Source organism: Meleagris gallopavo, chromosome 12, assembly GCF_905368555.1.
Source record: "Meleagris gallopavo chromosome 12, MGAL_WU_HG_1.1, whole genome shotgun sequence".
Lineage (NCBI taxonomy): Eukaryota > Metazoa > Chordata > Aves > Galliformes > Phasianidae > Meleagris > Meleagris gallopavo.
In genome coordinates, this window is record NC_139415.1 from 4,279,277 (window position 1) to 4,296,236 (window position 16,960).

Below are 16,960 nucleotides of genomic sequence, written 5' to 3' on the forward strand. Positions count from 1 at the left end.
AAATGAGTGGAGCTAGATGACAAATAAATTCAATTAATTCTGTTTTGATTTGTAGCATACTGTTATGGATTTATCAAGGTAACTTTAAAATTATTAGTTCTGGTTTCTTTCAACAAAAATGGTCTGATGGAGATTAAACTTTTTTTGTAATAGGGAAATAATAGGTTGAGCTTTTTGTCAGACTTTCATGTAGATCATAATTTTCCATTATTGTTTGTGAGAAAGGGGAATTATGATAAAGAAACTGGAACTGAAAAATGATAGGTGAGTGAAAGTTAACAATTTTTATCACTTTTATTGTGTTAGTATTAAATAATTGTTAAAAATGAGCAACAAGTGCTGCATTCTCAAGCTAGCTAAGAGGGAATTACAAATTTGTCAAACTTCTGTCAGAAAATGTAGTTCACATCAGCAGCAACCAGTTTATTAATTTTGCTGGATTCAACAGAGTTTTCTCCAGAGTGTTCTCCCTTTTCCTGAAATAAGTTTAGTGATTTAAACTCAACTCTCCTGGGGTCTCAGCATGGAAGGAGTCTGAAGTGTTGAAGTACTACTTGTGCTATATTCAAGTCTCAAATTTTGCATAAACTTCTAGCACAAATTCTTTCCTATCCCTATTTTCCCCTCATTCATCGAGGCTGATCAAGAAGACATAATAGGATCTTCTTTCTTTCTCTCAGGAGAATGAAGCAATGAAAAGTTGAGATTTAACCTCAGTATATTTTGAAAGAACAAAAAGTTACCATGATGGGAGATTGCTTGAAAAAGTAAAATTTTTTGCAACAGTCAGTCTCAGAAGAATAATGAGAGGCAAATGTACAGGCACATTACAACAGGAGTATTCAATTGGGATAGGTAAAGTAATATGGAAGAAATCATTTTTCCTGGATCAAAAATATTGCTGTCTAAACACTTAGCAGAGCAATTGAGCAAAGACAACGTATCTGTATTAAAATGTTGATGGTCTTTCAATTAAAGTAATCCTACCATGATAGTAAGAATTTGATATCCAGAGTTGGCTTCAGTTAATCTACAACGGGTCAAAGTCATCCAAGATGTTAAATAGATAAAAGTCGGCTTAAAGTCCTGAGAGTGAACCAAGAAATTTATTCAGCCTAATAAATTTCCTTAGTGATTTTGAAAGGGCTTGTAAGGTGGAGAAATAGCTACCTTGTGAAGCAGCTGTTGTTTACAATCCTTTACAAATCTACAAAACAACAATGCTCTGTAGTCAGTGTGAAATTACGTATTACATATAGAAGCAAAGGCTCATAGAATATCCTGAGTTGGAGTTGAATGGGACCCACAAGGCTCATCAAGTCCAACTCCTGACTCTACACAGAACCACCCAAAACTGAGACCATGTCTCTGAGAGCATTGTCAGACACTTCTTAACTCCAGCACTCGGTGCCACGACCACTGCCCTGGGCAGCCTGTTCCAGCACCTGACTGCCCTCTCAGTGAAGGACCTCATCCTAATCCCCACCTCCCCACTTCACACACAGCTCCATGCCGTTCCCTCAGGCCCTGTCGCTGTCACAGAGCAGAGCTGAGCGCTGCCCTCCGCTCCCTGTGAGGAGCTGCAGCCGCCATCAGGCCTCCCCTCAGCCTGCTCTGCTCTGGGCTGAACAAACCCAGAGTCTTAAGCTACTCCTCATACATCTTCCTTTCTAGACTCTTCACTGTCTTCATAGCCCTCCTTAGTACAGGAGGATAATTTCAAATATTGTAGGGTAATTTGAAAAACTTTTTTTTCTGTATATTTTCACATGGAAATATACAGATACTTTCATATCTTCTGTTTTAGAAAGATCTCAACACATTATTACAAAAACCACATTTAGAATAGAGGCCCTTATTTTAATTGATCTCAGTCATCTTGGTGAAGTCAAAAACAGATTGAGAGAAAATCCTTGCTTGCAGTGTTTGATTTAGGATTGATACTCTAAGCCTGGCAACCCAACCTTACAAATACATTACTTATAGTTACATAACTGGTTGGTTTCTGTTTCACTGTACTGTAAATGGCAACTAATATTTGCTTTTCAAGGATATTTAAAAGCTAACTTGCTGATGTGAAGTACTGCAAAAAGTGTCAACCCAGTAATAACTAAGGAAAACAAAGTACCTGCGATCATTTCGTGCTTTTTGATGTGGGATAAATCTTCACATTTTGAATAGCTTATTTTTCACTTAGTTACTCAAATCTTTGCAAACACTGCAATTCTACCTAGTCAGTCACAGAAGTCATAAGTCACTCAGCAAAGTCAATAGCATAGAACTTTATAATAATATGATATAATTTTAAGTTACATAAAGAATTGGGGGAGAGAGGGAAGAGAGAAAAAGCTATTTTAGGTTGCGAACACATGATCTTGTATGTTATTCCTGTTTGTTGTGAAAAGTTAACCTGGACTTTTTTGTGCCGATATTTGGATTGGAGATCTCCCAGAGCAACTTACATGTCAAAACAAATGGGGTTGACGCATCACTTGCTGTCCTTCTCCCCACTGTTTTTTCCAGCTTGATATAGAATCACAGAATTGTAGGGGCAGGAAGAGACCTCTGGAGGTCATATAGTCTACCAACCCCACTGCTAAAGCAGGCACCCTACAGCAGGTTACATAGTAAAACATCCAGACAAGTTTTGAATATTTCCAGAGAAGGAGACTCCACAACCTCTCTGGGCAGCCTGTTCTAGTGCTGTGTCATCCTTGAAGTAAAATTCTTCAGAATTTTTTAGTCATGTTCATTTGGAACTTCCTGTTTTCCAGTTTGTGCCTGTTGCCCCTTGTCCTGTTGCTGGGCACCACTGAAAAGGGCCTGACTCCATCCATTTGACTTTTCCCCCTCAGCCTTCTCTTCTCCAGACTGAACAGTCCCAGATCTCCCAGCCATTCCTTACAAGGGACGTGCTCCTAGCCTCTAATCACCTTTGTGGCGCTCTGCTGGACTCTCTCTAGAAGTTCCCTATCTGCCTTGAACTGTGGAGCACAGAACTGGACGCAGTACTCCAGATGTGACCTCACCAGTGCAGAGTAGAGGGGGAAGATAATCTCCCTTAACCATGCTTTTTTTTTTTTAATGCACCCCAATGGCCTTCTTGGCCACAAGGATACACTGCTGCTCATAGTCAGCCTGTTGTCCACAAGGACAGCCAGGTCCTTCTCTGAAGAGTTCCTTTCCAGCATCTCAGCCTCTAACCGGTACCGATCCACATGGTTATTTCTCCCTAGGTTCTGCACTTGCCCTTGTTGAATCTCAACAGGTTCCTCTCCTCCCAACTCTCCAGAAGCCTTGTCTGTGTTTTACTGGCGTTTTGTGCTATTCAAAATGCCCAACTTTGAGCTAAAATACTTAGCACATGCCAGTTACTTCACAGATCCTGTCTATCCTTTTTCATCCCTATTTTACAACCTGCCCAGCTACATTTGAATAGTCCATGGATACATCTGTTTTTTGTCCAAGAGACCATTCTTGTCTTGCAGTTGCTGGAGGACATTGGAATATGATACTGTCAGGGCATAGTACCAAGGCACTCTTCTCACTGGCGTTAGCTTCTTTGCAATACTGATTTTTTGTCCTCATTGTCCTCATTTTGTTCAGCAGTTCTAAATCTGTAGAAGCTGAAGTATTGTTTTGACATGGATTAAGACCGTGCTTAGTGTTCTATACTGGATTTCCAAGAGGACTTTATTTGTCATAGAATGACTAACCACTGGCTCTGAGGGCGAAAATTGTCTACATTTGTATTTGACCATTTAAAAGGATTACTTTATTTTGAATGCACATAGGTGGTTATCTAATTTGATGGTTAATATACAAATTATATTTTTAGTAGAAAGTTTTAACAAGAAATATTATCAATACTTTTTTATTGTGTAAATTTTGCTTATTTGAAGGAAATAATCTATGAGCATTCTCTTTTCATGGTTGTTTTTGAGAATCAAGCAGTTACAATTGACATTTGAATTGGTAATGAATTTTTAAAATCACAGTGATTTCCGTGGTCTCTTCAGTTCAAGAGAAGTGAACATCTGACTTATACAAAAAAGAGGGGGAACACTTTGATGTAACAAGCCAGTAAGGCATGTTGCAGCACACCTACTAACCAAGTATTTTGCATACCAGCTTTGATTTGAACTCATTTAAGAAAGTGGGTGAACTGAAGTTCTTGAAATCCAAAACATTCTGTCCTTTTGATTTACTTTTTGATTTTTGTTTTCATTTTATATGAAGAGCTAAATATACACATCATTATTTTAAGCAATTCATATTCCTATGAAATAATAGTTCAGACTGTGATACTGTCTGATTTGCTTCCTTTCACATGAAGAATCCTTCAGAGCTTTGAAGGGGCTTGATACCAAACTAATGGACAGAATCAATCTGATTCTGACAATTTGCTCCCATCTTAAATAATCTTAAATATTATATATGCCAAAACTTGCTCTTAGATGGAAATTTGGGTGATGGAAAGAATGGAACGTTTCATCTGGTGACACTTCTCCAAAAGAAATTTGAAGAAGTGTTATGCAGTTGAATGAGACAGCCTCGACAAATTTGCAGATGACACCAAGCTGGGAGGAAGTGTCGATCTGCCTGAGTGCAGGAAGCGCAACGGAGGGATCAGGATAAACTGGATCAGTGGGCTGGAGCCATCTGTATGAGATTCAGAAACACCAATGCTGAGTCCTGCACCATGGTCACAACAACCTCATGCAATGCTGCAGTCTTAGGGCAGAGTAACTGGAAAGCTGTGAGGCTGAAAAGGATTTGTAGGTGTTAGGATCTGGCTGAAAACGAGCCAGCAGTGTGCCCAGGTGGCTAAGAAGGCCAACGGCATCCTGGCTTGTATCAGAGAAGGTGCAGCCAGCAGGAGCTGGAGGTGATCGTCCCTCTATGCTCAGCACTGGTGAGGCCGCAGCTCAAGTTCTGTGTTTGGTGTTGGGCCCCTCACTGCAGAAAAGACATTGAGGCCCTGAATTGTATCCAGAGAAGGGCAACTGAGCTGTGAGGGGTCTGGAGCACAAGTCTTATGGGGAGTATCTGAGAGAACTAGAATTGTGTAGACTGAGAAGAGAAGGCTCAGGGGAGACTTTGTTGGTCTCTACAACTCCCTGAAAGGATGTTGTGGTGAGGTAGGGGTCAGAGTCTTTTCCAAGGTAACAAGCGATCAAACGAGATTTTTTTAATTGCACCAGGGGAGGCTTAGGTTTCACATTAGGAAAAACTTCTCTGAAACGATGGTCAAACATTGGAACAGGCTGCTCAGGGAGTTGGTGGAGCCATGTCTCTGGAGGTGTTCAAGAAAAGGGTAGATGTGGCACCAAGATGTGGACATGGTTTTGCAGGCAATATTGGTGGTGGATTGATGGTTGAACTAGGTGATCTTTCTGACCATGATGGTTTTATAAGACAGAACTGGACAAAGATACTTCTAGCATGTTTGGAGGAGTCACGAAGAGGTGCGACTTTTAGTTGGGCTAGAACATGAGCTACTACGGCGGCGAGGACAGCTGTGTGAGTGGTGTGTAGCTAGTGTAAGAAATGATTTTCCAGAATGTACTTTCATTCTATAAAATTTAGAGTATCTTATTTGGCATATTAATGCTATTTCAAATAGATTCAATTATATGTAAGCAATGTATGGCACAATACACTGTGAGTTCTTCAAGGAGATACGATTCTCTGACTGGAAAATATTTGTTGCTGTATTACTGAATTCTGGAATGATTCATTTTATAAATGACTGTGCTTCATGTAAAAGCCAGGTAGTCCATTGCAGCACTAGTATACACCGGATGTCATCTCACAAAGCATAGTAGGTTGGCAGCTCATGAATTATGGAATTATATCTTTTGTTATTGCTGTTATATTTTCTGAATGCATGCAGATTCTAGAGGAAATTTTTATTCTCATATTTGTGTATTTTGCAAGCATATTTTGTTCATGAGCAACTTACAAGCAGTTTTGTTTGTGGTCATAGAAATAGTATTGGTTCTTTTTTGGAATTTCAGTAAGATACTGAAACTGCATGGATTACAGAGCTTCTTGCCTGTGTAGTTTGTTCCCGTTGATGTGCTGATAGGACAGCCTGTAGGTGAAGGAGACTGTTCTTTGAATGTCACTCTGAGGAAGAATGGGAGCACTTGCAGCAGAGGTGTCTCTGCAGCTTGTATTCTGCAGACTCTGTTACACTGAGTAAAATGATGACTTACTGTAAGAGCTGTGATTTACTTGGAACATAGCAGCATTAGTAACATCTGTGACAGGTTTTAGGAAATGCTGATTTTTTTTACAGCTTTTATTTTACCTCCAGAACTGTAGTGGTTTGCTTGGATTTATGCAACTTTGTACAGTCAGCTGGATTCCATCAAAGTAATTGTGTTGCTCTGCAAGACTATTTTTAAATCCTTACTTTGTGATTTGCTCAGACAATTGTGTAATAAGTAGTCATTAAAACAAAGCTCATTCAAAGTTTTTCTGTATGGATTCCTGCTGAAAATATTCCTATATACAGTTCTGTACTATCTTTGACTTCTAATATGTAAAATAAGGTGCAAACTTGGATTACCCCATAGCCATGCATTATGTGGTGACCTCTATCATATAAGAACATAATAGTTACTTAGTGAAGTTTCTTCCTCTCTTTGCTTCTAATCTACTCTAGTGTTTATTTGTGGGGATGAAACAAATACTAAAGCTTAGAGGGATGTTCAGTGAGTTTATTTAAAAAAAAAAAAAAAGATAACAGGAGGAACTGATTAAAAATCATCTTTACAGCTTAAGAGTTTTACTCATCCTATTCTCACCTTTGTTCAGTACTTCATCACATATCAGGAGTAAATAAAGTAATGAAGTTCTCCGTGCCATCAGGTGATGCCATCACCTCGTTGTGCAGTGGTGCCAGCTGGGATGGAGCTATGCATCAAAAGTTGCCTCTTTAGTCCGGCCTCAAATGAGTGTTACATTCAGGTTTTTATACAGTTTAGAGTATTTACAGCAAGATTTGTAGCATTGAGTTGGATGTAGCCACATCCAAGGTGATGTCATAAGGAGAGTAGATTGTTTAATATTTATCATAAATGAGGAGTTGGTATTTTAATTTTGGGCCAACAGTAAGTGCATCTATATTGTTGCCTCAGCCTTAAACTGTGGACCTTGTATCTTGAATTTCTGTTGTGACAAATTCTCGTTTCTTTTTGATGTGAAGTCAGCTCAGTGGCTGTAAAGCATTACTGACTTAGGAAAATTGAAAAGGATTGGTGAATTCTTTAACTTAAAATTGTACATCACAATACTATCACTCTCATGATAGTTATGTTTTGTCTCTTATGAATACTCTGCAGTGTTTGAAAGAATTACAGTAATTTGTTTTCAGATATGCTGCTGTCATTTTAAGGGCTGCTGGGTAGGAGAGTCTGTCATCTGCTGAGAAATGAAGTCATGACATTCTTAGATGATGCAGGAGGTCGGTCTCAGAAACAGGAGGGCAGTCTCAGCTACAAGGGCTAAAAAGTTCATCTGTTGGTAAAAATAGGATAATACATTAAAAAAAAAAAAGAAAAACGAGAAAAAAGAAAACTTGGGCTTTAATCTGTTTTTGTCAAATCTCCTGCATCCCTGTTTGGGCAGGAAGTTGAAGAAATAGTGGACATTTTTCTGTAGCTAATTCTGAAATAATTGTGTAATTCTTGGAGTAGGACTAGAATAACATCTCAAAAATAAAGTTCTGAGAAATACTCCAGTAGTATTTATATATGAGGAACAGCTGTGCATCTTAGAAAATCAAGATTTTGTTTTTCACTACTGATGGAAAGATTTAGGTCAGTCTTGATTTCTAGGATTTTGGTGCATATGGTCTTTATAGCAAAAGCATGATGTAAACCTCTATAGAAAAACTCATTTCAGATGGTGAGCTCTTTGCCAGTCAGGAAAAGCTGTGAAAAAAATCTGGGGAAAACTGGAATATTATTAATATATATATTACAATTATCCTATTCAAAATTATTTTTAAAAGAAAAAATAATGCTTTTTTTCCTCCCTCATTACATAATTTTCATTGTTTTCTGGTACCTAGTGCTTTGATGCCTGGTATATGCCGCCCTTGTTCTTTGCTACCCTGGCGCATCGTTTATTTCTCTTTGGAGTGTAGTACTAACATTAATGCCCATTAACAATTCTTGGATCAAAATGCTAAAATTATTTGAAGCACTTTCAGTAATACGTGCTGATAGTCATTAACAGCCCTACGCAGTGCCCTAGACAAGGACTCTGTTTTACAACATTATTTTCTTCGGTTAAATCCACCTAGCCTGTATTCTCATACTTGTATGCACATTATTTTTACCTTGGTTGCTATAAACACTGCCTATAAAGACCAGAAAGCACCCCCAAGCCAGAGATCCATACTGACTTAAATATGAGTCATTATTAGAGTTTCTAAAAGAATGAACTCCTGTCTGAATATACTCAGATCTATTATTCCGCTTTGGTAGGTTCTCTGCAAGTGCCCGGGTGTTACATATAATCTCCCACCTTAATTGCTAGCTTTGTGTAGTGACAAAGTAAAAAAAGAAGTGGAGTGACAGGACGAAACACAGTGGGATCCAAGCTTGTAATACATTTTCTTTCTGATTTTACACAGTACATTAGGCAGGAGACATAGAGTTTAAAATTTTAATCTTTTTTTTTTTTTTTTTCCTGAAGATTTGCAATCTGTCATGAAAGGGCTAAGTTCCAGAATATACCAAAGCCATAATGCTGGCTTAGGTTGAAGGTGGAAGTAAGCAAAAAGTATTGGTGTTTATGCTTGCACTCACATGAGCAAAGCATCGTGCATGCAGATCATTTAACTCCATACTCTGCAATTGGACCAGTGAGAATCACCTGGGCTTGGGTACAAAAAACTAAGCAAACTCTAAACGGTGCTCAACAGAAGTCCTGAAGATTAGCTCCTGGTTTTGTCAGTCACATATCTTTATCCATTCAAACTTCTGAGGAGGGGTTTTCTTGAGTTTTAAGAAAATTGCTCTCAAGAATATTCTCCTTTGATATTTTGCAGAGTAATATATTCCACCAGACAGGGGACTTTTTGTTTATCATTCTGTACATCAAAGTATGCTTTCCCCTTGAAATATGGAAAGTTGACAACTGTACAACAGCAGCGGGGATCTGAGTTCACAGAGTAAGCAGCATTTCATTATGTTTCTTTATTTGGATGGGCAACTGTGAGAAATAGCTTGTAATGTATAAAATATCTGAGTCTTTTTGTACTTGAAGACATTGTTATCTCTATTTGAAGCTGGCTAGTGAAGGTCAGTCAGGCTAACTTCTTGCAAAAGAATATCCTGTCTCTGTTGTTAGATACTCTTTTCAAAGTTCATTGCGTACAGAAAGCTCTTTTTGTAAATATCACCCATCGTGGCAAATTACATGTAGTTGGCAGGAGGGGGAAAGGGAATGTGCTATGAATTCTTTTCATTAAAAAAAAATGATTGCTGTTGCAAAGAGCATTGCAGAGCAACAATGAAAAGTCTAAGAAGTTAATTTGCTTAAGATTTGGTGTTTATCTGGAATGTCAAATTGCACTGCTGAAGTGATAAATTCTGTGATAACTGTAATACTGAAACTTTCACTCACTGATAACCATGGCAGTGATATATTGTGGTATTTTCATGACATTTCCTTTGCTTTACTTTGAAGTCTAGTTGGTTAAGTCAGGAAGTCTTGCTGTATTAACAACACCGAAGTTAGGGTTGTTTCTTGCTTTCTTTATTTTAGTTTTTTTTTATTTGTTAAAAAAAGGAATGGAAAGTCGGCAGCTTAGGATAGTGCTAAATAAGGGCAAGTTCTCACATATTACTCCAGCATGTCGTACTTTGAAATGATGCTGCATGTAGGAAAAATGCTAAAAAATGGAATTCTACATTACATATCACTTTTAAAGGAATCAATAGGTCACTTGCACTCCACTTACTACAAATAAATGCATCTTTGCCTGTCAGCATTGTATTAGATCATGTCCACTCCAACTGTGTAAATTCATCCATTCCCGGAAATATGTAGGAGCAACAGCAGTCTGAATTAATTGTGCCTGTTCTTGTGAGCTAAATTACTGATGTGTGTTGAACTTCCAGAATTAGTTTCTCAAGAGATCTTGTTGATTTCAAAAGAACAACCGAGTTGTCTGCATAAGACTTATGGGATACAGCTCATAGGAAAGGCATGCAAACATATATCTAAGTGGGATTTAGCCTGACCGAAGGAAGCAAAGCCAAAGCTTGTGCAACAGCCCTGGCTTACATGAAGTAGCTTTCAGACTGGTGTTTGTGTTTGTTTTTTTAATTAATTTCTGGGAGTTTATTATACTTCTTAGAGGTTTTGAATAGCAGACCTCCTGCATTAAAACTAAAACAGAGTGCAATGATGTAGGAATTCATTGCATATTTAATATTTAAAGCTCTAGCTGCAGTACATCCAACCTGAGCAACTGTTTGGATAGACCAGTATGTTTTTGCTCACATTTTCCACTTGTTCATAGTTACTGATGTGACAGGGAAGGCTTCTTAAAAATACAAATTAGAAGGAAAAATTAGACTTATTTTAATATGAGCTTAGATTCCTGATTAAATCTCATCCTGTTGAACTGCTGGCAACATTTATCCTGGGTCCACCAGGTCGCAGTCAGTCACTGTAAAAACTCAATTCAGAGAAAAATACTTTGATTTCACTGCACCTACCTATGTAATTGTAAAGGCGATAAAAAAAAAAACCAACACACAAAAAAACAAACAAAAAACCTTGCCTCTTAACAATTGTTAAAGGTTATCTACAGATATCTATATAAAATGGCTGAAAGGCTCATCAGATGGTAATCAGTAATTATTGTGGAAACATTTGATTGGAAAAACCCACCACTCATCTCAGATAAAAAAGAATTAACTCAAAAAATATAAGCACTGCTATTTCCATCGCTGTTTTGTATCAGGGGAAGTAGTCCCTCAGTCGGCGAATACAGCTAAGTCTGTTTTGTGCTGAGGCAAATCCCGTTGTGAAGAGGCTGTGAGTAATCAGAAGTGACAGCATAAGCACTTTCTGTTCAAAGTGATTTTACAGAAAGCGTTATTTTCTGAGAAAAGCACACATATGGCTCCCATAATGCTGAAAGTGCACTGACGTATCAATTCAGCAGCAATAGCGTTGGAGAGGAAGTTTTGCAAATGGTGTTCGTATTAAAAACCTATTTCCTTCGCATTTCCTATTCAGTAAGACATCCTCTAGGTCATAGGACCAAGGAAGCTGGGCAGGAGCAAATATTTCTGTGTGAGGAACGTGTAGGCTTGGCTGGGACCTTCCAGATCTAAGTCAGTAGACATATATAATCAAGGCCTTTTAGTCTCATTTTTGTGAATCACTTACCAGTGTCTCCCATTCACAAAATAACTCAGAGGAACTGCTCAGAACTTCTTTTCCCAGAGCCTGGAGACTTGGCTTTTCTTGTGTAAAGAGATTTCAGTGCTCACTCTCACAGAAATATATCATTCAAAACCAAAAGGCCTTTGGTGGTTAAAGGAGAAAGAGGATAGCTGAGGAAATACAGGTCTGCCTCTTTCGTAAATAGTTAAGACAAACGATTGATTCCTAATTTTCATTACTGGTGTTAATTGGCAATAAAATATTTCAAATACTTGTTCTACTTCCAGTAACTTCTCATGAAATTTCCCTCAAGGAAAAAGAAGCTTAAATACTGCGGAGTCTGAGTATAGCATCAGTTATCTACTAAAGTGGAGACAATATTGTTTGTATTCAAGCATGAATTCCAGTGACATTTAGCAGAGTTAATTTTATCTTTATTTGGTATTATGAATTTTGCCTCACTGTTCATTGTGTTGCTTTCTTTAAAGTGTCCCTCAGATTTCACTGTTGCTGGAGCTTCATTGGTGATTGCTGCCACATGCCTATGTAGAATAAAGACGTTGCCATTATTTCAGAAAGTGTATGTTTAACAGTTTGGAGATATTTGGAAATACAGCAATTAATACTCATATTGGGAGAGCTACTCGTTTTTAATGAGCGTAAGCCACGGCTTGCAGTCAGGGAGCTACCTGAGCTTAATAACATAGCAAATGAATTGAACTGCTCAAATCTGTTCTGGCTGGGTAGACCGTTATGTACTGGTTGACATGAGCGTGGTAAAATTATTAACCATGGGAAGTAAAAGGAAGCTTCCATAGTGTTGTGAATGTCCTCCATTTGCATCAGCACGGTGTAGATATGCATGCCAACAACCACATACAAATGATACATGCTGAGACATTCATTAATGGGGTGTAAGGAGAGAATATAACATTAAAGTCTGAGTGCAAAGAAAGGAGATCCTTCTCTCCCTAACATAACAATCATTGTAATTTTCATTCCTCTTTTGTAGTGGCAGCTGTGTGCCTGAAATAAAGCAGTATAGCCATGAAATACATGTCAAAAGAATTTAAGTCGTGGTCATTTTGCTAACATTTGTATCATTTCTTCCCTACAGGTATTTCTGTAACAAAGAAGACTCATACATGTAAGTAATATCTTTTGATTTGTCCTTCTTTTATGAGTGGAGTACACGTTTAGGCCATGCTGTGGAAGGTTCAATTTTAGAAATGCTGGCAAGTTTTCTGCTTTAGGGTGGTTCCAGTCCTCGCTGAAATGTCATCTATCTGGATATACAGTGCGTGTGTGTATACGTGTGTGTGTGTGTGTGTGTGTGTGCATTAAGGCAAAGGGCAGGAACGGAAAGATGTGAAGATAAAAAATAGAATTCTTTATTCTAGTATGTATATCTTACAATTACCTGGTAAGTAAAATATCTGGAAAACATGGTTGATCAGAACGATTAAATTTTTCTATGTCTGTTATATATGCAATGTGTTTCATGTAATGAGAAATTATTTAGTTGAAAATCTTTTGACCCTTCCTATGCATTCATCTATAAGGCAAATCATTCTGTGCTTGTGCTTTAAGGAATTCTTGATGGAAATGAGATGATTATTGTTTTGCTCTCAACCGTATAAATAGATAATCCTCATAAATGGCAAACTTGGAAACGGATGTGGATGTGTGCATTTACTTACATGTACATTTATTCTGAATCCTCTTCAAAGACGTCATTATTGGGGATCAACTCTTATCTACTGTGAGTTAAAAGCACAATTCCAAGAAAACGTTACGATTTGTAGCTAAAGGAGGTATGTTGAGATTCTTTGGATACCATGAAGCTTTGGAAATCTATTGCAGGAACTATACTTGCCCAGGTTCTCACATAGCAGCAAGATAAAGCTGAGGCTACTAGTCTTATGAGAGCTTTCTAACATAACAGGAGGCACAAAATTTACTAAGATTTACAATGCAATTGAACAGAATTTTGCATTCAAAATATTTTTACTGCAGTTTTGTAGGCTTAAAGTATCTTACAATAATTTCATTCTTATTTCATTCCTGTTTTTTAAATGTTCACATAACATAAAATCTGACTTGATATCGTCTGCCACTTGTGAAATCTCCCCATATAGATTTACAAAATACAATTACTTGGTATAAGATCTTTTACTGAGAAGCTGTTTGATAAGAATTTTGAAGCAAATGTTACTTGTTACCAAGTTCTAGAGCATGATGGTGCTCTGATTAGGTGATCTCGCTTGCTTAATGCATTCTTAGGGTCAGCTCCTGTTTGGGTGAATGCAAATGTGGTTTCCATTCACCTTAATGAGAGCTACAGATAGGCATCTGAGAGCAGAATGTGACCCTTACATTTTTAGTGAATATTTGAGCTCATACTGACTGAGATGAACAGTACAGGAGACTGAAGTCCTCTGTATATCCGCAGGCCAGGCATTGTACAGACAGCTTCCTTGCACAGCCTTGCCCATGAGCTCAACCCTGGCCTGGAGCGACCACCCTCTCTAGAGGTGGTAAGTAACTCAGTATTTGTGCTAGCTCAGGCTTGGGCCTCTCTTGTATGGAGGCTGATGACTACATGGTGTTGTCTAACACTCCACCTGCAAATCAGCTGAAACTACAGCTGAGTGCAGCAGTGCCACGTGCTGACTTGTTCTAAAAGTCGCGTCGCCAATTCCAATATTCAATACTTTTTTAATAGGGAAAACTAAATAGTAACTATAGACCTGAAGAGCATAGGAATGTTCTTAAGGTCTGCCAGCCTAATAAAATGGGATCACATGTATCTCAGGGGATGCTGTGATTGAGGTCTACTATGACAAAAAGTTGTATTCATCAGCTCTGTTAGATGATTAGCTACTGTTCACCATGTAACACCTTTACACTACTGAAGACAGAAACTAGGATCCCAATGTCTTCTATGCTAAGTGAGAACTGTGTGCTATTCTGACAAAGAGTAGCTCCCCAATTTGTTAATCAGTTTTCATGCAATTGCTGAAGCATGAATGGGAAGATTCACTTAATAATGGAAGATGAACTTGTGCATTAAGAAAGGATTAAAATAGGAGGATCAATATGCTGTAATTGGCATAATGAAAATGCTAGGCTACATTTGCTAACGAATCTGTGGGATTCATTCAGCCTTATTGAAGGTTTTTTTTTAAATACATTCCCATTATGACAAATAGAGTAGGAATTGATGTATGTTGTGCATCTTTGGCATTTTAAGATTGTGCAGAAAAAAAATTTCTTCCTTATTACTTTGAGAAAGTTTATTATTGTATAGAAAAAATAGATATCAAAAATCAGTTTGGGAATAGCTTGGGAAAAAAAATCAATTTTATAAGAAAACCAAATGCAAAAATTAAAGTTAATGTCTGAGTTTTTGAGTTTATATAGCTCACCAAATGGAAGTTTTATCCAGGTATTCTGTCTCATTGGCTGCTTCTTCACATTCTTTCTGTAACAGCTTTTGAGCACTACAAAACCTGCCATTTTTAAACATGGGCTGTAATGCTGCTGCTTTCAAGCAGCGCTAATGAGAATAAATTTTGTCCACCCAAAAATGCGATATTTCACTTCTGAAGTAAAAATTCTTATCTGCTGTCTATTTGCAGAGTTATTCTTTCTTCGGCTCACAGAGTGATTTAAGTTAGCTGTTCTCACACAAGATAAGGGATAAGTCAGATATTAGAGGTCAGGTCCTATCTCATCTTCCTTACAAAGTGGGACTTCAGGTATTTTCAGTTTCCTTTAGATTGGAAAAAGATTATGACTGACACTTAGGTTATTTTCCAGTCATTTAATTCAAACTAATACTCATAACATGACCTTCTTCCTCTCGTGTTTCATGACTTGAATCAAAAAATATATAACTCAGATGCACAGCTTCAGCCTTTTCACAAATTCAGACAGGTGTCTTTGTAACAGTGATGATAAAGATATGATATTCCAGGGAACCAAAGGTTGAAGAGCACCTGGCATTTAGTACCTCCTGGCTTGGAGCTATGCTCATCCCTGCCATATACAGTATTTCACTTGTCATCTTAAACCAAAATCTTGCCTTACTTCATAGAATCAGTTTGCTGGCCTCTACCACACCACTTGTGTCTCAGAACTATCATATAAATAAATGTTCTTCTTCTCCAGACTTCTTCTATATCCTGGGCACTGAATTTCTTAGAAGTGTTTGACTTGACTGCCTCACAGAGAAAGCATTTACATCTTGCTTATGTACCTAGAAGACTAATATTGTGGTGAATTCTTCATGTAATGGAAACTTCTTATCTTAGTATTTGAATTTCAGTGAACTATGGTCAAAGGCTTCAGAAGAGTTTGATTACATAGTTGGGATTCAGATCTGTATGAAGGTCCAGGCACATTCAGTTCTTGTGTACCTGAATTTTTAAGTAAAAAAAAAAATAAAAAAGTACACGTTGATTTTGCTGTCCTTCGTTTCACACTATTTTCTTTCTGCGTCCATAAGGCCATTCTAGAGCTCCTGCAGTCCACTGGAGGAAGCTCTTAGATTGGTACAATGTTCTGCAGCAAAAAAGAGTTAGGAGCTCAGCTCCTAGTGGTACTGTTGTGGGCAGAGCATGAGTGAGGACCTAACTGGAGTGCTCTCACCTGCGCTGACGCACTACTTCGAATTAGGGACAACTTGCTGGGATTATCTTCTTCAGTTTGAGTACACCTGCAAACTGCTTCTACATGCAGTGTGTGAGGTTGCCCTTTGTAAGCTTCGACTAAAATTTTTTGACAATGACCTACTTCACCACTTAGACTAAGGTGTTATCATTCAGAGTGGAAGAGCATGCTTCTTTTGGCAGTCCTAGGGATCAGCAGCCAACCAGCTCAGTTTCTGCACCTGAACCAGGTCACTTTTCAATAAAATTTAACGCAATTGGTGGTTCTTATGCCTTTGTGGTAAGGATTGACCTCACTGATCATGGAACTTTTTTTACTTCAATGAGACTGAAATTCAGAGTAAGTGCTCAATTCATTTTTCAAGCTTACACTGCAGCTGAAAGGTTTGATTAAAACATAGGGAGATAAATTTGGCTGTTTTGGCTTTATTTTCGATGCGGCTGCACCACAACTAGCCCAGAAACAGACAGTGCCTTGTTCTTCAGGCATAGACTTCCTCGTAATACTATCCTGAGCAGAGATCCATTCCTAAAACAAGTCCTTCTTATTTCTGGCTCTGAACAGTTTTTAAGAAGCAGTGTTCTTTTCTTAGCAACTGAGAGGATGTTTTAGGAAGGGAGACAGAACTTCAGCTTTTGAGACTTACATATATCCTAGGACTGTTTTTCTCCAAAATTCTACAAACGTATTAAGGTTTTACAGCTTAATTGAACCCAAGATCCGAATTTCAGTTTAGCTTTATTTTCCTCAGTACATGTACACGGCCATGAGTCTCACTGCTAAAGATTTCTTGAGGCATGTTGATTATTCTGCTTAATTGCATTATAGGGAAATTTTTTGATTTTTTTTTTTTCTGATCTGATTT

The 16,960-nt window shown here is 37.9% G+C and overlaps 1 protein-coding gene across 4 annotated transcripts in view; it reads left to right on the forward strand.

The window, feature by feature from the left end:
- Positions 1–16,960, forward strand: part of RORA (RAR related orphan receptor A) — a 351,059-nt gene that overhangs the window by 230,676 nt on the left and 103,423 nt on the right. For all 4 annotated transcript variants that reach the window (XM_085234217.1, XM_085234214.1, XM_085234218.1 and 1 more), the window contains one exon: positions 12,539–12,568. In XM_085234217.1, coding sequence (XP_085090343.1) covers positions 12,539–12,568 — 30 coding nt within the window. The remainder of the gene's footprint in view (positions 1–12,538; positions 12,569–16,960) is intronic.